Source organism: Nyctibius grandis, chromosome 4, assembly GCF_013368605.1.
Source record: "Nyctibius grandis isolate bNycGra1 chromosome 4, bNycGra1.pri, whole genome shotgun sequence".
Classification (NCBI taxonomy): domain Eukaryota; kingdom Metazoa; phylum Chordata; class Aves; order Nyctibiiformes; family Nyctibiidae; genus Nyctibius; species Nyctibius grandis.
Window position 1 is genome coordinate 16,504,149 of NC_090661.1, and position 20,196 is coordinate 16,524,344.

Sequence of the window (20,196 nt, forward strand, 5' to 3'; positions counted from 1 at the left end):
AGCCATTTTTCTTTGGGGCTTGACCTCAGATCTCCCTAGCAGCGGGAATATGTTTATTGCTCAGCGGTAATTAAGGGTAACTGAGCACACGGTGGAGGACAGGTCTAAGCCACGCTGATGGCTGTTGGAGAGGGAGCTGTGGCCCCACTCTGCACTTTCCCATCGCCTCCGTGGGCCAGCGAGCGGGTGGCCCTGCAGCCAGCTCAGTGCTCCCGTCTGAATAAAGAAGGATTAGTTTGTTGGCCAGGCAGCGGGGAGATTTCAACCTGAATCTACTGCATGCCAGCTGAGTGCTGTAACCATTTGGCTATTGGGAGCTACTTTCAACGTATTATGGCTGAATGTGGCCCTTTGTTGCCTTGGCTTTTATTCCCTGCACCCAGCATCTGAGCGTTTTTGTCGTGATCGAAATAGTTCATTTTGATCTCCTGTGTTGGTTTCAATGCAAGTCAGAGGGGGTTGTCCTCGAGTGAACCCTTCTGTAAGTTAAGCCCAAATTCATAAATAGTTTAGTCTTCCCTGAAACTGTGTTTTTTTAATGAATAATTGATTCAGCAAGGGGAAGAAAAAAGTTCCATCCAGAAACAGCAATATTAACATCTGCTGCTAGACCTGTTTCTTCATTGTCTTCAGGCTTGTTGTGAGCAGTGTGGATCCAGTTCAGCCGATAAGCAAACTTGACTCCCTCAGACAAGCAAGGGCTTTTGTTCTGTTGTGGTTTTTTATTTCCTTTCAAGCCTATAGCTTTAAAAAGAGAGCTTTGCACCATACGCGGTGGTACTGCAGTAGAAGGAACTAGTTCACATGGTAACACAAACAAGATATCCAAGAGGCAACATAAACTCTCTATAATAATAGAGGAAACGATTAGTCATTTTAAACTCATCCTTATTCAAAGCTGTTCTGGCTCTCAGGCGTCTGTTCAGTGTTTGAAATAAAGGAGGAAGCTCTGGTGCTTTATTGGAAAGGTTGTTTCTGCAGAAGATCAGCTCAGTTGGAAGATGATGTTTAGGTCTATTTTGGGTTGCATAGCTGTGCAGGCACCATGTTTTTGGGGTGACTGAGCCACCATTTACACCCAGCTTTTCTGATAGTAGCTGTAAATACACTCTGTGTTCTGTTGATGGAATTGCAATAAAATTTATACTAATGAAATTAATGAAAGAAACCTCATAGGTTGCATATTATAGGTGCTAAGACTTGATAGGTACATGAAGTGTTCATATGACATGGGAGAGGTATGTGAAAGAACAATGTAAGAGCTTAAAATGTTACTGCCTTAATGTTTGGGGATGGGGGGGATCTTCATACAGCATATGTTGAAATGGGGTAAGAGATATTAGGAAAACTGGCAATATCTTTTGGGATGAAATTCTAGTTAAATCAGGATGAAGAATAGAAAGAATCAAATACTCTCCCCTTCTTCAGTTGTTTCACTCTACAGTCTCCAGTGTGGGTAGTTTGAATATAGGGTACAAAGGACGTTACTCAGATGAGACAGTTCTGATAAACCTGCAATATAAATGCTTTGAGTGAGAGTTAACAACACCACAAGTGCAATTAATTTTTTTTCATTTAAATATGAAGGTTAAATTCTGATAAGTCGTATCATCTAACTTCAGTTTTTGAGAAATTGTCTAGGAAATATTCAGTGGTAGATGTTGAGTCAAAAACATGGAAGATATTACCGGAGACTTTCCTATTTCATTACTGGCTTTTATCGTAGTACTTGTGACTTTAGTGCAGGATTACCCCTGGGCTTAATGACTGACTTCTGTCAGTAAAAAGGTAATTCTTTTGTGTTTGATTTCTTCTGTGCTTGTATTGTCTCTGCTGGTGTTGGATTCCTGTCTCCAGAGTAGCAGTGTTTGAATGAAAGTAGGTAACTTCATGTTCTCGCAGTCCATAATGAAACATGGTTGTTTGAAGTACATACAGTGCAAAACCTTTTTTTTGGCACCTACAAAACCCTACCTCCTTGCTTCTTATAGGATACTTTAATCTTTAAATGTTTTGTATAAACATATCCCTGATTTTAAAGCTGTCCCCTGATAAGACATTCTAGTTGATGGTTGTTTTTTTGGGGGTGTTTTTTTTTTTTTTTTGGGGGGGGGGGTGTTGGTTTTTTTGGACCATGATCTTGAGGAATGGGTGATGCTATGTCTTCCCTCTTACATGCAACAATGTCACATGTGTTCAGAGCTCATCTTTTTGGTAGCCTGTGTCTGAACGCTGTGGATAACAGTGCAGGGGCGCACACTTGCTGGTCTCTCTTCTGTTTTAAAACAAGAAGGAAACCCCTTAGTTATCCAAACACTTTTCTGTTTGTTTGGCTTACTTGTAAGGAATGTGCTTTGGTAAGTGTCTTTGAGAGACAGAGCAGGGGCTGGGCTCTAAATCTTAAAGTCTGGATTTAAAGCGCGCTCTGAACACTGCCTTCACTACACGCATTTGCTGTTAGAAGCAGCATAGACATAAAACTTGCTGTATGATGCAGGGGAGAAAGTGTTATAACAGTGGATTTGAAAAGGTTATGAGTCATACAGACAGGATATATCACTAGAAAAGAAAAGGAGAAAATCTCTTTATAAAGACGTTCAACCCTTAAGGGTTGTCTAGACATCTGCCTTCATGCCTTTTGGCATCTGGAGACTCATGTGTCCCAATACACGCCGTTCCCTTGATGGAAAAAAAAGTCTGTGGGTGCATTTCCATTTTCATAGCTTGAGTCAGGTGATGGATCAGGCATCTTTCTAAACCAGGGCCTTGTCTGTAGTAGTGTATTCAAGCTAATGTGTTTCTCAATCATTTGAAAAGTCTTTTAGCTTTGTACCGGGCAATCTGGGTGCAGTGAACAGTGGTCTTTAGTTCAACTTGGCTTGGTATGCCTTAGGTCTAGTTTGTATGTGTCTTCTTAGCTGACTCTTGATAAAACTCCTCGCAGTTAATGTCTGCAAGGTGCCTGCTCACTGATGCTGAAACACAGGGTGGGCATTCTGCCATGCAGGCAAGGGATAAAACCCTGCTGGGTGTGGATCAAACCCTGCTGGCACCTCTTGCCAATAGGCAGACTGGTCTGAAGTGCCTTTTTTTGTTAGTTTGTTTCCTGCAGTTGAACTGCTGTGATGTAGTTACTATAAGCAGTGAGAAAGCAGTATCTCCTAGAGATGATGAGAGGCTGCCACAGCCTGTGAAGGATGCACTGCTTTGTTCTGGTATGTAATCATACTTATAAATAAGTTTTACATTCTTTATTCAAACCTGTTTTTCAGGTAGTCACGTTTCTGTCAGCATTATATAACTCTGTGACATTCTGACTATCTCTGTTAGAGACAGGAGAGGTGCAAAGGAATCCAGCTTGTGAATCACTCTTGGTTTAACCCTTACTGGAAGGTAGGGAAAGAGCACAAGGCCACTAAGGGAGCAGTTCAGGGAAGGCGGTGTGAAAGTCTCTGCAACCACATCAATTAAAAGGTACAAGATAATGAGGTTTTAGCAGCTGGAATGCAATTAACTTCCTCTTCACTCTTGTCTCTCTCCCCTACCTGCATATTTTATGCAGATGAACAGCCATGCGGCAGGTAGCAAAGGTCAATTATTTATGTCATCTGATACAAGGCTTTGACTTCTGACTCAGCACCCTGACTTCTCATTTATTTTTTTGGTGTGCTGAACTCTGCAGTGTGGTGCAGAGTACTGAAGGTTTGCATAATTCCTGTTCTATATTTCGGCTTTACAGGCTTTACTGTTGGCAAGCAGCAGTTTATAGGTAGTTACAAATATGTATGTCATAGTCAGAATATGACTATTACATGAGCAAATATGGTAAATGACTTAACATTCTGTGAAATGCGCATAAAATATGATGCAGGTATGGAGGACTTAGTTTCATCTTGGTCTTAATGCTAGTTTAATATGGCTTTAGTATTTGAGTGGGAAGATAAAGCTTTGCCCCATGTATGCATGGTGAAATGCATCACAGTGAACTGAAGGGTTTCTTCTCTACCCTTCTCCATAGCTCCTGCTCCTAATGTACAGACACATTTACGTGGGTTTTCTATTCAAAGCTTTGGTACTTGTCAGCATTAAACATGCAGATGGGAAAGTTTAGAAGTATATTTTTAACAGATCAATCAAAATCCCGTGTATGGCCTAGGTATGTTTTTTCCTTTGTTTTTTTTTTTTTTTTTTAGGCAAATAAAAAAAACTGGGACCAGTTCTATTCAATATATTCATTAATGACTTGGATGAGGGATTAGAGTGCACTGTCAGCAAGTTCGCTGATGACACAAAACTGGGAGGAGTGGCTGACACAACGGAAGGCTGCGCAGCCATTCAGAGGGACCTGGACAGGCTGGAGAGTTGGGCGGGGAGAAATTTAATGAAATATAACAAGGGCAAGTGTAGAGTCCTGCATCTGGGCAAGAACAACCCCATGTACCAGTACAAGTTGGGGACAGAGCTGTTGGAGACCAGCGTAGGGGAAAGGGACCTGGGGGTCCTAGTGGACAGCAGGATGACCATGAGCCAGCAATGTGCCCTTGTGGCCAAGAAGGCCAATGGCATCCTGGGGTGTATTAGAAGGGGTGTGGTTAGTAGGTCGAGAGAGGTTCTCCTCCCCCTCTACTCTGCCCTGGTGAGGCCGCATCTGGAGTATTGTGTCCAGTTCTGGGCCCCTCAGTTCAAGAAGGACAGGGAACTGCTAGAGAGAGTCCAGCGCAGAGCCACGAAGATGATTAAGGGAGTGGAACATCTCCCTTATGAGGAGAGGCTGAGGGAGCTGGGTCTCTTTAGCTTGGAGAAGAGGAGACTGAGGGGTGACCTCATCAATGTTTATAAATATGTAAAGGGCAAGTGTCAAGAGGATGGAGCCAGGCTCTTCTCAGTGACATCCCTTGACAGGACAAGGGGCAATGGGTGCAAGCTGGAACACAGGAGGTTCCACTTAAATTTGAGGAAAAACTTCTTTACAGTGAGGGTGACTGAACACTGGAACAGGCTGCCCAGAGAGGTTGTGGAGTCTCCTTCTCTGGAGACATTCAAAACCCGCCTGGACGCGTTCCTGTGTGATATGGTCTAGGTAATCCTGCCCCGGCAGGGGGATTGGACTAGATGATCTTTCGAGGTCCCTTCCAATCCCTAACATTCTGTGATTCTGTGATTCTGTGAAATAATAGCAGTGATTTGTGCTCTGGCTGGTTTTGGGTATGTCCTTTTGTCGTCCTTGAAAATTATAGACATGTTATACTTTAGCTATTGCAAAGTATAAAAAATGTCTCTGATATGGAAATGTTTTACTGCCATTTGTTATTCTCTTGGTTGGAAATGCTTTGCTACTGTTTATTGTAGGCATTGTTTCATCTTTAATGTGAAATCCATATAAACCTATATGTGTATAAATCATTAAGTTACTGTCCTCTAGGCTTCCAAGGTGTTTTGTGGTGGTGCAACTCAAGGTTAGAAAGCTTCTAGAGAAAAAGTAGTGATATTTTTCAGTTTCCATGTTTGTGGTTTGTTGAGGACATAGGAGCAAAAGAGAATACATCTAATGTTTCAAAGATGTTGAACATATAATCTGGGTGAAATAAAATCAATTCTATTCTTGTGACTTTCAGTTTGAGTCAAAGAATAATTAATTGAAGGAACTGGTTAGGTGTTGAAGATGCAACAAAAATGAAGCAGGAGGATGAGCAGTTGTCATTGATTCTTCTGTCATCCTGCCATTTTGTATATAAGTATTAAGAGAGGCTTGTCTAAAATACATTGAGGATATCTGGGGGACACCCCTAGACTTGAATTTCTAACTGTCCCAAATACGCTTTTAAAAAAATAATTTGAATAAATGAATTAATAACATAGAAAGGAAAAAGAGAGAGAGTGATGAAGCCCCCCCTACTCCCAATCTCTTCTGCAGTGTTGGTGCCTGACTAGTATTAGTTCATTTTAATATCTCACTTTTTTTTGGCCACAGCTGAGGCAATAGTTGCTACTACAGACTGCCCAAGTGAGATCCTGCCAAAGTGCTTGGAAGATGGTACTGCACTTGTTGCTGCCTCTTTCTGGTTTTCCATTAGGGGTAACACTGTCAAATGTTGTGGAGGCCTGCGTGACAAAATTGTTCTTAATAGTGTACCACTGTCTTTAATAAATCTTCAAAGTGCTTTTAAAATGTTTTGCCAAGGCAATCAGTTAAATAGAAGGCTGCCTGTATGAAATATATACATATGCCTTCAGAAACATGACTTTTATAGAAATTTTCTTTTTAAAATTTTGTGGGTTTAAAATTTGCAAGAACCATCATCAAGTGGAAGGTGAACTTCTGATTGAAACTATTGTGCTTCATCATTAAACTTGCTGGTGGTAGATATTCATTTAGTGGTAATACAACCAGTTTGGATGAAACTGGGTAAATTTAAGGAATGTTTGTTGTTCACTTAATTGCATTTTTTAAAGGTTATTGACAGTAGTCTTTTATGAAAATTTTGATTTTGTCTGTTAAGACCATGCAATTGGATGAGGCATGCTTTTACATTCTGGTGACACAGGTGGCAGAAAATCCGTAATTGTATGGAAATAGCGAAGGCTATGGGAAGCTGTATCAGTGGTATTATTGCTCTAAGCAAATGATGACCAAAATGTTGTAAAAATTGACTCTTAGTTTTAAAAACTTCCTCTGTTTCTTTTTTCAAGTGATGTACAAGGCTAAGCAAACACTGCACAGTGATACAGTATGCAATTTATTTGAAATGAACATGTTTCAAGACTCAATAAATAATGTAAACATATCTTCCTCTTAAATATAAGAGTTTGAAATGAACTACGAGCTATTTGATCAGTATCAGAGCTAAGCCAAACATACAGATCAGCAGGAGCTCCTTCATGTATCTGGGAAGGAGAAAGAAGCCATGGATATTATTTTTCTAGATTAAAAAGTTTGCAGCTGGTCAGGCTGCAGTGTCAGTTTGAACTCTGGTTCTGACCCTGCATCACCCAGCCTTTTTCCACCATAGCCTGGTCCTCCCAGATGGCCATGAAGTTGACCTTTGATAGATACGTCTATTGACTGGTAAGTGAGAGAGACCTCATGTTGTTGTCAGTGAATAACTTCTCATGCAGCCTTAATATATTCATAGAGGCGAGTCTGGCGATGGGGTGATGGCGGAGCCAATTCTCATTCCTGTTTCTATTCAGCTTCTGTTCAAAGAGGAGGAAAAGAGAGACTCTACCAGAGCCCTAGATGAACTTACTGGAGCCGTACAATGAGATCTTTTGTTCCCTCCCGGGAGTACTACTACATGTTTTGAAGGCTTGCAGTCCATTTATCTTTTGCTACAGTTTAAATTCATTAAAGGATTAAATGGGCTGACAGTTGCAGGCAAACCTCAAGGGTGTCCTGCAGCCCCATGTTGCTGCATGTGAAAACAGCATATGGGAAAACATTGTTTAATCGAATTGTTTTTGTTTGTGGTAATCTGATCCTTGTAGATCAGCCAGATCTCCGACTTATTTTAGAGTCGGAAAAGGTTTAGCACCACATTTTTTGCTGTGAAGCAATTTACATTTGTTTTGAAGAAGTTGATCAAATGCTACTTTGCTTTTACAGCCCATCAAAAAATGTAGATTCAATACAAAACAGTGCAGCTGAAGACACGAGTTAGTAAATAAGTGCCGTGAAGAAATTGCAAGGTCCAGACGGTAATTTATAGTATAAAATTACTTCCCTCGTGACAGGTTTGTGATGCTTGAAGATGCACTGGGCCTGCCTTAGCCAGCTCGGCATGGTGACATTAGCTCCCACGATCTGAGCTGGCATTTACGTTTACATCCGCATTTCACACTCTAACGTGGTCAGCCTTAGCCTTGTACTTCCCAGAATATGTCAACTTTTATGGGAATTTAGGCATATTTCACTGCTGTTAGTCACTCGGGCTGAAGTTTGGTGGTTTTATTGGGGCCTCTAGTGGTCTCAAGACTGCATTACCAAACCAGAGCTGCTGTTGGGGATGGTGAAGAAGCATTGCTTTCCTCCCTCCCTTTAGGTAGATTTACCCAGCCACGAGGCAAGGGCAGTGCCATACAGATCATTTATTTGGATTCTAGTGGAGCATTTTACATGGAGTTAGAACTGAACGTGCTGAAGGAGCATAAATAAATGGTAATAAAAAGTAACAGAGCGTGAAGGAGGAGATGAAGGTTAGCCTGAGAGGTCTCCATGTCGGGCGGTTGTCACAGGCTGGTTTCTCCTAGCTGCACACCTCATTGCTTTTTAAATTAAGAAGTTTTCAGGACCCTGGTAAGGGCAAAAACATAAACTGTCCTAAGAAAAGTACAGAAGTAAGGCAGGAAACAACACGCCCTTCATGTACCAGCATCAAGACTGCTACAAAAAAAGGATTTTCTGTCTACCAAGACAGCTTTGAGCTTTGTTGTGAGCAAGCTGAGGGCTTTCACAGGCCATAGTTCTCCTGCCCCCAGACAGGGTGTCATAGATCAAACATTTAGTCTTTATTTTCAATATAAATCATCTTTCTTGATGTTGTATTTGAGCTTTTGTATAAGTTTTAAAATCCCTTTACAGCTCATTTTACTTGGGAAAACTCTCAAACCAAATCCAGCTCCATGTTGTTCTCCTTGTAAAGTACCTTTTAACACTTTCCTGAGCAAAGACTGTGTAAAGTATCTGGCTCAGGAAAGTGAAATTTACTTGTGATGAGAGAGAAACTTGAGAGTCTCAATTGCTCTCAGCTAAGCATATCTGAAATAGGGCCCTGTCAGGAACTGCCCCTCATTTTCACGGCTGTGCTGCAAAGGCTGGGCAGCTGCTGGCTCTGGTGTACATTTTCCATGTTGCCTGGGTGGCCAACCCTGCTGATTTGGGGACAGTTAGCATTGTGTCATTGCCACAGGAGTCTTTTTTTTTTCTTGTTTTTTCATTGTATCCTCCTTCTTCCAGGGTGTGCCTGAGTAATGACTCAGAGTGAAAAAATAGTGCTGTTAGGCTACATGCAGGAATGCGCCTTGTTCACATAAAATAAAGGTTGATGCTTTCTTACTTTTGAAAAAAATGACTGGCAGTGTTAACTGAAAATTCTTATTAAAAGAGGAGGTTTTTTGGTTCAGGCATTGCTCATTACACACCCAGCTGCAATTCCACCGATGTCAGTATGATGTGCAGCTCAAGTAGGAGAGCAATTTGGGTTTTAGTAAGTAGTTGTTTTAAATATTAGTCATTCCCACTGTCAAATATGCACACTGTTCTCTTTGTAAACTCCTCAGCGGGATCGTCTCTGAAGAGACATTACATGTAGGACTTACTGGGTTATGTGAATAATTTAAACTCACTGAAACTTCTCAGCCTTTCTCACGAATGAAGCATCGTTGTTGTTTTCTTGGGTGGAAGATGGCAGGATGCTTGGAGGGATGCTACTGAACTTTGAGGTGGTTTGCAGCACCTACTGCTTGTAGTTTATCAGGACCTGCAGGTTTGGGGGAAACAGAGAAGAACTACTGGTTTGCCTGGAAAAGTTTTAAACTGACGTTTGATCTGGAGGCCACTGGAAAGAAGTCTAGTGGTGAGAGAGCTGTCAGTTGCGATGCAGTCGTGTTTGGTGTCTAGGCTTATTGTCAGCCCATTTCCTACCAAAATCTGTGCTGCTTGGTCTTGGGTATTTCTGTTGCTTGTTTGTTTTGTATGTGCACAGGTAGGTGAATCGCTTGTACCAAACCACAGGAAAAATTACCCAAGAAATCTTGAAGGTAGGACTGAGGAAGGGGAAACAGATCTAACAGGTACAATTCAGATGACATCCATTCTGTATTTTTCTATTTATTTTGGATATGTTGCCCAGAAAACTCCTTGCTTCTAGACTGGCCATCTGAGAAGCAGATACAGGTCAAATTTGGAGAAAAATCAGGAGAGGAAGAACGAGCTTTCTCCAGTATGTTTCACCAGCAATTTTCGTTCAGTGTCTCATCTTGGCTTTCCTACAAGGCTTTGTCTTCCATAACATTTTTAATTCACTGGAGGTGCTGCACAAACCAGAATCTCCTCATCTGTTTTCATAAAAGCCAGTGGAAAAAATGATACTTGGTCCCTCTTTGGAGAAAAGCTTGCTTCAGGGAAGACAGAATTTAGAAATGTCAGGGGTAAAATATAAATACTTGCAAAGTGGAAATAGACTTTCCTCTTTCACATAACTGTATAATAGCTCAAAATAGCTTGTGCACAGTTGCATATGGCTGTGGACTGCTTTAGGGTTTTGCATAGCTTCCTAATACAACGTGGTGTCTTAACAGGGTCCAACTCTGCCCAATTAGTAACAAACATCAGCTCATGTTTCTTTCTTCTGGGTTCTGGATCTGCATTGGGCCCCATGCAGTCTCATTAGCAGAGCTGCTCATTTAGGGTTAAAGAGAAGACTCCAAAGATCTTGCAAAAATTTAGTGCACTGCTGCTAAAATTAGAGCTTTTTTCCCCCAAGATAAACCCACTTAAACTAAACATTCTTTGAACTGGTGTTTTGCGGATGGGCCGTGAGTGCCTGCCTAAGATACCACAGGGAAAACATGTAGAACTGACACTTGCCACAGCATATTTTCAGTTTTGTGTTGGAAGTGAATGTATCCTATTATTGAGATCATCTAGAGTTAATTTGAATCAGAAAACCTGTTGTGGGTTACAGTTAAAATGAATTTAGCAGAGTAAATATACACTGGAAAAGGAAAAAAAAATCAAAACCCTAGCACCAAATCCAGAAAGTCATCAATATTAAATGAAACTATATAACATAATTAAATGTTAACTTCTGACTTAGCCTCCTGTTGACTCTTTCCCCCTTCAAGTAGTAAGGACGTGATATGGGAGGGCTGAGTATTCACAAATGCCGCTGAAATTGCTAACTGAACTGTTAATGTAGCTTGGAGCGAATCTGCTGCACACAGGCTTAATCTACATTGTCTTTTTTCATTTCATACAATAAGCACAGGGGAAAACACTTGTGTATCTTGGGTTGGCTATATTTAATTGCATATGAATTTCTATATGGTCTGTATGATTTACAATATATAACAGTATAACATTTGTGCTTAGAAGTTGTCTGCTTAAATGCAGAGAAATGCTTTGCAGTTGAAGACTTACGACATTTTAGGAAGAAATTAGAAAATAGGGCAAAATATTTCGCAAGTATTTTTTAGCTCATTTTCCAGTACGATATTTTTTTCACCCCAAAACCCAGAAATTGCCAAAGTAAGGCATGTTACTCGAACTAGGTTCATACAGGTTCAGGCATATAGTTTTATGCCCTAGTTCAGGTCATCTCATTTTTCTTGCCCGGTGCTGTAAGTCTACAAAGTTCATTAATCTGGACGTAATGTGAAAATGAATGAGGTGAAACAGCCCTGAGATGGGTTGCAAGTGTCAGAAACATCGCGTCTTTGCAAACCCCATCCTGTCTCTGAGACTGTTATCTGCTGCAGGGAGGTGTCACTCCCTGCTGGTATAGAGTTTACACTCCCAGTGAAGTGGGCAGATGTCCCCAGCTGGAATAGCAGCCAATGCCTTACAAATCCTAGCAAATCAGCAAGTACTGGAAAGCTGTATCAGTCCGTGGATGTAGTACCTGGGCAATCCCACTTCCATTATTATGGGGCTTCCCAGTGGCATTCCAGGGTTTAATTTTCACTTACTTTGTGTGACCTTGAATAAAACCTTTCTGTAGGAATGCTTTCTGAACAAACGTATGCCAAGGATGAAATATCAGAGGTGGCAGAGTGGTCTGCAAGTGGCTGAGTTACTGTGTCTTTGCTGGTTAATGTTTGTCGGCTGAGCAGTGATGACTGATAACGTCAGCAAAGCAAAGCCTCCAGTCTTAAAATCATTGTGATGGTTGCAGTGTGGTGGCTTGCCCTAAACCCCCTAGTTATGGATGTGGGACAAGTAACGGTAGGTGGGCATAGCAGGGGAAAAAAAAAGGAAATGAGACCAGGGTTACTGGGGCAGTGATCTTAATTATGCTGTTGCTTTTGTGAAAGGGTGTTGAGAAAGAATTTGGAGACTACTTGTCAAGGTTTAAAGCTGGGCCAGCTATTAAACCTGTGGCAGATGCTCTCTGTTAACCCTTCCCTCCCCCCCGCCCCCCCCACCCCCCTCGCCAAGGGAAAGGGAAAAGGGAGAGAGACTTACGGGTTGGAAAGTTAAAACAGTTTTAATAAACTATAGTAATGAAAAAGAGTATAATAATAATATTAGAATAACCATATATATACAAATATATACAAACCCAAGATCAAGCTCCCCTGAAGTCAGCCACGTCACCACCGGCACTGCAGGGCAGGCTCCAGGAAGGCCCAGGCTGGGCCCAGCGACGGTCGAGAGCTGGATTCAGGGATGCACGGATCGGGATCGGGGGCAGCAGGAAAACGGACAGAGTCCTCTTCGGACACCGGCCATAGCAGAAAGAGAGCGAGACCCTCGTGATTCCCCCGCTTTATACTGAGAATGACGTGTATGGGATGGAATACCTTCGTTGGTCAATTTTGGGTCACCTGCCCTGTCCGCTTCTCCCTGCAGGTGCGACCCCCCCTTCGGCTCTTCACTCATAAGCAGTGAGGGGTTTAGCAGTGACCTTGGTTTCTCTAAGACTAAGTACAGCAAAAGCCTTTCTGCATAACGTCCCTACCGGTGCCTCAGTGCTAACTACAAACTTCGAGTGTTATCAGTTCTGGAAGCAGACACTGTCTGCAAAACATGCAGTTAGTTTCAGAAAGTGCAGTTACTTAGAAGAGACTTAGCTGAAAGTAAAAATCACTGAAAGGAAAATTGGCCTGGTTTAGGCCAAACCAGGACACCACTGTGATAGCTTGGTGGTATTTTTGTGGAGCTCCTCCAAACCTGAGAGGATGGGTGGGTGGAGAAGAGAAGATCTGAAGGTATATATGTGAAAGACCGTTAGCTTTGAGGGGGTGTGATTAATTTCCTGGCTTTTTGTGTCTGAGTCACAAGGCGCACACTGGTGAGCACACAAGAAATAGTAAGCAGCAGCCTCAAGTAGTGTTCTCAGAAAGGATTTGTGGCTAAAGGGGGTTTTTTGGTTAGGATTTTTTGGTTTGCTCACTTCGACTGTTTAGCCAGCTTCTTAACCTTGTATTTACATGAACCAAACCACGTTGTTTGTCTTGGAAAATGGAGCACCTCGGGCAGGTGGGCTGCTGCCGACAAGGGTTTTGACCCCAGTGCAGGAACCCTAACTTCATTAGAGGGTACAGTTTGGCAGCAGAGCTAAGCCGATCTAAAGTCTTGCGGCCAGCAAAAGGGGAGGCACTGCTGTCTTCCCCTGCTGCTGACCAGCTCCCGTGGCTCCCCCAATGCAAGTGTACAGCAGGCATGTTTTAAATCCTGCTCCTGAAAATATCTTAGTCTAAGTCTTACCAAATATCAGTGGAACTTGGGCTTCTCAGTCACTTAGTATTTTTGAAGATGTTTTCCTGCAGCACATCTTATTTCTTCCTTGATAAGATTACCTGTGAGACTAATAATAATAATTCCTCAATTAGGCAACCCACTGTATACCTGAGGAGAATGGAGCTGAATCCTTCATCTATTACACACCACCAACTCCTGGTCAATAATAAACTGCACACATAAGGAGTGCAGGAGAGAGCTTGCACGAGTGCAGATATTCAGCCTCTAGAATGTACAGCCTTTGATCAGGCTCGAAGCGTGGCTGTGTGACACATGAAAAGGTTCGTTTTGCCATAGCTGATGACAGTGATGAGTTTGTGTATACACATCTCTCCTGTTGTTCAGTCGAAATGTTCAGTGTTTAGTATTTTGCTGTCTTTTATTTTCTTGGGGAGGGATGTTCCACCCCTGCCCCAAGTTCCAGTTTTTGGTTAAAAAAAATACCCAAGGCTATACATGAATAATATGGATTCATGTCATTGAAAAGAAAAGCTGAGATGGCAGGGCTCCTGATATCTTAGATGCAAACACAAGGAAAATTCAGGTGTTCAGTGCAAATATCCTCTGAAATAATAAACAAATGTTTTGTATAAATAGCATCTCTCTAAGTAATAACATAAGGCCAGAGAACAGTTCAGTTCATGGCTTGTGTTGAAAAATACAGCATGGAACGACTGAGTCAGGCAGACTGACGCTTGGGAATGGGATCATTTGTTTTGCGCGGTTTTGCGTTTCAGAAGGAGGCCTGCCTGCTGCCACGGGATGTGCTCTTTTTGAATTTGGTTTGCACATAGGGTTCTGGAAAGTCAGAGGGGTATTGTGAGGGGGTATTGCCAAAGTGTGTGATAAACAAAAGCAAGTAAAATGATGGGAAGCTGTTCATTCAACACGTGACAGGAGTTTTAGCATAACTGTCCTTTTGTTGTTTGAGCATTATTAACAAAACCCACGTGTCACAGTACAACCTAGTTTCTAGCAGCTTGGTAATAATTTGCTGTTAGATATGATTCTTGTTTGAGCTGGCAGGGAAGAAATGGGGAGGTGAGAAGCAGGGGTGCAGGGGACTTGGTAGTGGCATGCTTGTTTCTCAGTCATATGTCTGTTGTTCCTGTTGCTCATGAAGGATGCTGTGCCCCTGAACTCAAAATGTGGGCAGAAGGAGATGAGAAGCTTTATTGTCTTCAGGCAGCTTTACAGAAGAGAAAGTAACAGAAGGACAGGTTGTGAACAATGACAGGCTTTTGCTGTTTTGTCTGTAGGGTTGCAGAAATCACTGTGACTTAGTCCTGTGGCATTTCTTTTTGTTCTTTGTTTTCCGATTTCCCTTTCTTATTAAACAGAGCATCTTTTTGGCTTTGCTTTTAGATTGCCCTGCTCTTCAGGGAATCTCACCTCCAGCTCGTCATTCAGCAGCTGTTTCCGCATAGCTTACACTTCTACTGTATGCTGCACGGTAGCGTTTTCCTGCCTTAAGAGTGGCTTTTTCCTTTGTAGTCTCTTCTTCCTTGGCCACATCTTTGTGAAAGAATACAGAAGCGCTCTTGACCTGAGCGCAGACGAACGTTTCCTCACTTCCTATTAGCCTCACAGTTTGGCTGGGCTTTCAAATATTCAAAAAGGTTAAGGAGGAGCCTCCCACTTGTATGTAGGACATCTGGATTTGTGTCCTGAGTAGTCAGTAGAGCTGCACTAGAGAAAACCAGGAGTTAGTTGTTTGATGCTTACAAGTGCTCTTTTGCCTAGGAAGTGTCCCTAAACTCTTCTTGCTGTGGCACTGAGACCATCACAGGCTGGAAGGGGGTCTCTCCACTTGAAGCTTGCTTCTCCTGCGTTTCTCCTTACTGTAAAGGTGGGGTGGGAGGGAAGGGGGGTGTTGCTTCTAGGCAACTGGCCTGCCCCTCATCTTTGTGGAGAGTGCTTTTTGTAGTCTCTCATATGGAGACCAAGATCTTATGGTATCTTCTAACTACTTTTTGAGAGTGTGTCTGCTTGAGCCCATGACTGTGATGCAGGGAGCTACTGCTGATGGAGCTGCTTGTGGCACTGGCAACAGGAGAGCTGGGGGATGAGTGATTTGGGATTCAAGCTTTGCGTTGGGTTGTTGTGATATAGCTGCTTATTTTGAGTTAGCTCATGGAATTGCAGAAACAGCTAAGAAACTATCTCGGAAAACAGGGTGGAAACACAAAATGAGACAATTTCAAGTGCTATAAATAAATGTATCAACCTCTGCAATAAGCAGTCTCGGTGGTTTGTGTGGGTAACACACCATCCGACACAAAGCTAAGCTGCATTTTCTAGGAGCAACACGGTATAAGGGCCAACCAAAGGACTAGCCCTTCTGCAGGTGATAGAGCTGCTGGGGCTGCCTCCACCTGCACCCACCTGTCTCTCTAGAGAGCATCTGCCACTGGTTTAATAGCCGGCCCAGCTTTAAACTGTGACACCACCTTGATGCCAAAAACCGACCCAGAGGTGCATGGGCATCTCCAGCACCACGCAGGGGACCTGCCTGTCCTTGGGACACATACCTCTGCACGCTTGTTTTTGCCTTGTCACGCGTAGCTTTGCAAGGTGAATAGTTGTATTTAATCCTTGATACAATCGCTGAAGTAATCTCTTTTTTACATGACAAAAGTGGCTGCTGCAGTCGGTTGGTGTCAGCTGGCTACAAGAGCTCCAGGAAATCACGGTTTTCCTCTCGAGCGCCTGCAGCCCTCAGTCTGGGGCTTTTATTTCACTCCTGTAGGAGCATTTTGTGCTGCCACCTGGAGGGAGATGAAGAAAACAATTTACAGGCCAGATTGCACACTAACAGGAAGGGAAATGGCTTATTCGGAAGTAAAAGCATGAAGTTGAAAGACTAAAAAACATTTTCAAAGCAAAGTTCTGGTGTGCTTGTCAGTATTACTAGCAGAGTAGTTTCAGGCTGCAGTTAAATGGCAACTGCTGATGCTTTTTGGATATGTACACGTATATAAACTAGATTTCAGAATATATACGAAGTGTTTTGAACTTGACTACACTGAGTTTGTTTCAGAAAATGCAAAATATTCTTTTGTGAGATGTAATAATAAAGTTTATACAGCAATAGGATGAAAGGAAAAACCTTATGAATAAAAAATAGGTAATTTGCATCTGCTGCTTTTTGTGGGATGGTGTCAAAGATACTAACTAAAGTGTCTTTTGACTAAGGTCTTGTAGGTTTTGTTTTTAAATGTATATGTATGAAATAATCAGCATATTTTATGCAAGCTGGTTTTCTGACAAAATAAACTGTTTGGTTTAAAAAAAAAAAAAAGTGGAAACTTAACATTTTACCAGCATGTTTTGTTTTTTTCCTCTAACAGTTTGGTATACTTTTGGTGTTATTTTTATGTCAGTAGATTTTTAGGTATGTCTTTTGCAGGTTGAAAAGTCTGGATTTTTTTTTTAACTGGTTACCCCTGCCCCCCCCCACCCCCCCGCTATGTGTTAATTAAACCAGTCTTTATTTTATTTGAGCTTCCAGTAGTTTTAAAGTTTTAATTCCTATTATTTATTTTTTGTTTTCCAGGTCAGATGTACAGTTGTCTGTAAGTATCATTCTGTTGCTCAATTATGGGTTTTTTTTGTATATAACTCATTGTCTTAATTTCTTTTAAGAAAAATCAAACAGTATCAGCTAAGTATTTAAAAAAAACCTTCCTGATAAGAATTCTTAGAAATAGCATTCAAAAATGTAAACTCATCTTATTTTAGCGACTGTAATTCCTGCAGTGCATTTAAGGATATTTAAAGATATAAATGTGTACTTTAATCTCTTTGCTTTTCAGTTTGTGAAGAGTCCTGATAAAATCAAGTACAGATATAATGTGCTTAGAAAGATTAGAAAATATACTTAAAGGTAGTGCAAAACAAAAAAAAGACACTGGAAGTGAAGCTGTGAGGATTTTCTGAAGTGAGTATAGCAACCGCTGCACTTGCCAAGATGACAAGTTTTCATGTGGCAGAAACTTCCAAAAGCACTTGCAGATGAGTTCTACCTTAATATTGAACATCAGACTTGCCTGAGTTAGCCGTGAAATTTTAGGGCCTAAATCAACTCTCTCTAGGTTTTGGGCTGCGGTACATCAACCTGAAGTTGTTTTCTGTAGGTATACCATGTATCTTCCTTACTTGTGGGAACACACTGTGTGAATATGAGAACTCTTTTGCCCGTTTACTGAGAGGAAGAGACAAAATTGCTGTGCCAGGTTAAGTAAAGCAGCTAACTTTTGATAATACGTGAGAAAAATACACACTCAGAATGTGGCTGCAAGTCTGTTCAATTCTTCTCAAACAAAACTGCACTGGAAAAAAAGAGCAGATCGTGGTAGCTTTAATCCAAACCATGAATACAGTCAGTGAATGATTGAAATAATGCAGCAATCTCTAAACTTCTGTGAGATGATTTGAATTAGATTAAAAGTGGTAAAACCAGGAAATTTGCAGTGAAATCCCTGTAGGAGAACAAACTGGGAAAACCGAAGTGACTGCGCATCTGTGCGTGATATCTGTAAATGACTGTACTTTTGCAAATGGGAAACCCAGAAGTTTTGTAAAGATACTTACTGCTTTGTATCCTTTCTTTTAGGCACTGAGGATTGCAGTGCAAAAAATGTGACTGCAGAAACGGGAACCAGTAGTAACGATAGTTTATCAGTAAACTCTAAGACTGGGAATGAAACCTATGGAGGTGGAAGATCGTCTGGGGATGTGTCACTATCTGACAATGCAACAAGTGATCAGAACAACGTAACACGTAAGTGGTTTGGAATGTGACTGGGATGTGAATCTTCAGGGTGTTTTGCGCTTTTATACTGCACTAACATTTTAAGCCCGAACTCTAGTCCAGAGTGCAAAGAACATGCAGGGGCGTGGGTCCAACTGCTTTACTGGAGTGGAGAATGGGCCAAAGAAATGTATCTGCACGCCTGACTGGGAGTGCAATTTAACACTGTGATTGTTGCATGGCCTTGAAATAGTTTTATCACTGTTAGACTTGGGCTCTCTTCCTTGCTTATTACAGCTTTTTAGGTTACAGCTGCAACAGTTCAAACATACTGTGGCATATAGGTTTGAAATAAGTACATAACAGAGTACCGCTGAAGTACTCTACCTAGTATAGAGGGTATCATCATGTATCTAGAGGAGAGCTGTGTGAATCTTGAGGCTAGAAAGGCTCTTCTCTTTGGGATAGCCAGCTTAGGAAAAAATAACAGCAGGTTGTGTGTTCCAGTCTTTCTCAGTGCCCTGCATGATGTTGACAGATGAGGCAGGACAGTAATCACTGCTGCACCTAGACAGTTTTACTTCTTGAGATGAAGAGGAACTTGAGGAGTTAGAGGAAGAGTAGATTGCAGAGCTAGCAAGTGTGCCTTACAATGTATAAGGATGGCTTGATTATTTTCCCAGGCCGATTACTGTTTTACAGAGACCTGTTGTTTGGGTTGGACAGGGAGGAGAGTGCTTTATGTGTTTGCCAGCAAATGTTCTTTCAGGTTGAAAGATTTTTTTCATTTCTTTCTTGCCTCTCACAGACTCCATCCCAGTTCTTGCTCTCAAGGAAGAATATGTTGGCATGACTTCTGTCAACTTAACATGGGCAGTGAACAACACTACTTCAAACTCCTACACATACAAGATAGTTGTTGTAAGTGGTACCTCTGTTAGGAACATGACGTCCAATGTCACCAAAGCTGAAATTACAGAGCTAATCCCTGGGACGTTGTATAATTTCATGGTATTTGCGGTATTGAATGATAATGAGACAGAAGGAGAAGGATTGTCCATAAAGCTGTATACAAGTAAGTCACAGTTTCTTGCAGCCCTGTTTCTGGTGTACTGTATTTTGCTGTGCAGCCTAGGGCTTTACCTACTTATGTGAGGATTGTAATTCAACACTATTATGTATAGACATGATATTTTAGTCCTGAAGCCTGATCTGGGCTATATGTAAAGGATGGCACGTTAGTGTGCAGCAGAAACATAGCCCTGATGTTTTTGGTTTGTTTTTAGTTATCTTCCTTCCCCACATTCCCCTTCATCCTCATCTCTTTCCTGCCCATCACTCTAGATTCCCAAGGGAGGCCCTGGGAGTTTTGTCAGAGTGATGGCCTGTGCTTTTGCTTTGGAGTATCAAAGGGAGATGAATCCCACTCAGAATGACTTCTCTTTAGTTTTCCCTTAGCTGCCCATTAATGCAAAAGCCTTCAGGAGCATCTGGTGATGTTGTTGGGCTGCTCCTGCACTCTGAATGAAGAGTGATGTGAAGACAGTGAAGTAGTGGTGTGCTTATGTTTCATCAGTCCATGTATGTGAGCAGATGTTCGTGCAGGTTGACAGATTGTTGTCTTGCCTTTCACAGAGCCCAGCCCAATCCATGATCTCAAGGCAGAATATGTTGGTGCTGAGAAAGTCAACTTAACATGGGCAGTGAGCGACGCTGCTTCCAACTCCTACACGTACAGGATAGAGGTTGTAAATGGTACCTCTGTTAGGAACCTGACATCCAATGTCACCAAAGTCGAAATTACCGAGTTAATCCCTGAGATGATGTACAATTTTACAGTATTTGCCGTAGCGGCTGATGGTCAGACGGAAGGAGAAGGGGTGTCCATATGGCTGTACACAAGTAAGTCACAGTTTCTTGCACACCTGGTCCTGCTGGGCAGCTCAGAGCTCTGCCTACCTGCCTGAGGGCTGAAGTATAAAAC

The 20,196-nt window shown here is 41.9% G+C and overlaps 1 protein-coding gene across 1 annotated transcript in view; it reads left to right on the forward strand.

Moving 5' to 3' along the window:
• Positions 1-20,196, forward strand: part of PTPRJ (protein tyrosine phosphatase receptor type J) — a 57,475-nt gene that overhangs the window by 14,194 nt on the left and 23,085 nt on the right. The window contains 4 exon segments of the mRNA XM_068400044.1: positions 17,016-17,034; positions 18,075-18,242; positions 19,021-19,287; positions 19,848-20,114. Of these exon segments, the coding sequence (XP_068256145.1) occupies positions 17,016-17,034; positions 18,075-18,242; positions 19,021-19,287; positions 19,848-20,114 (721 nt within the window).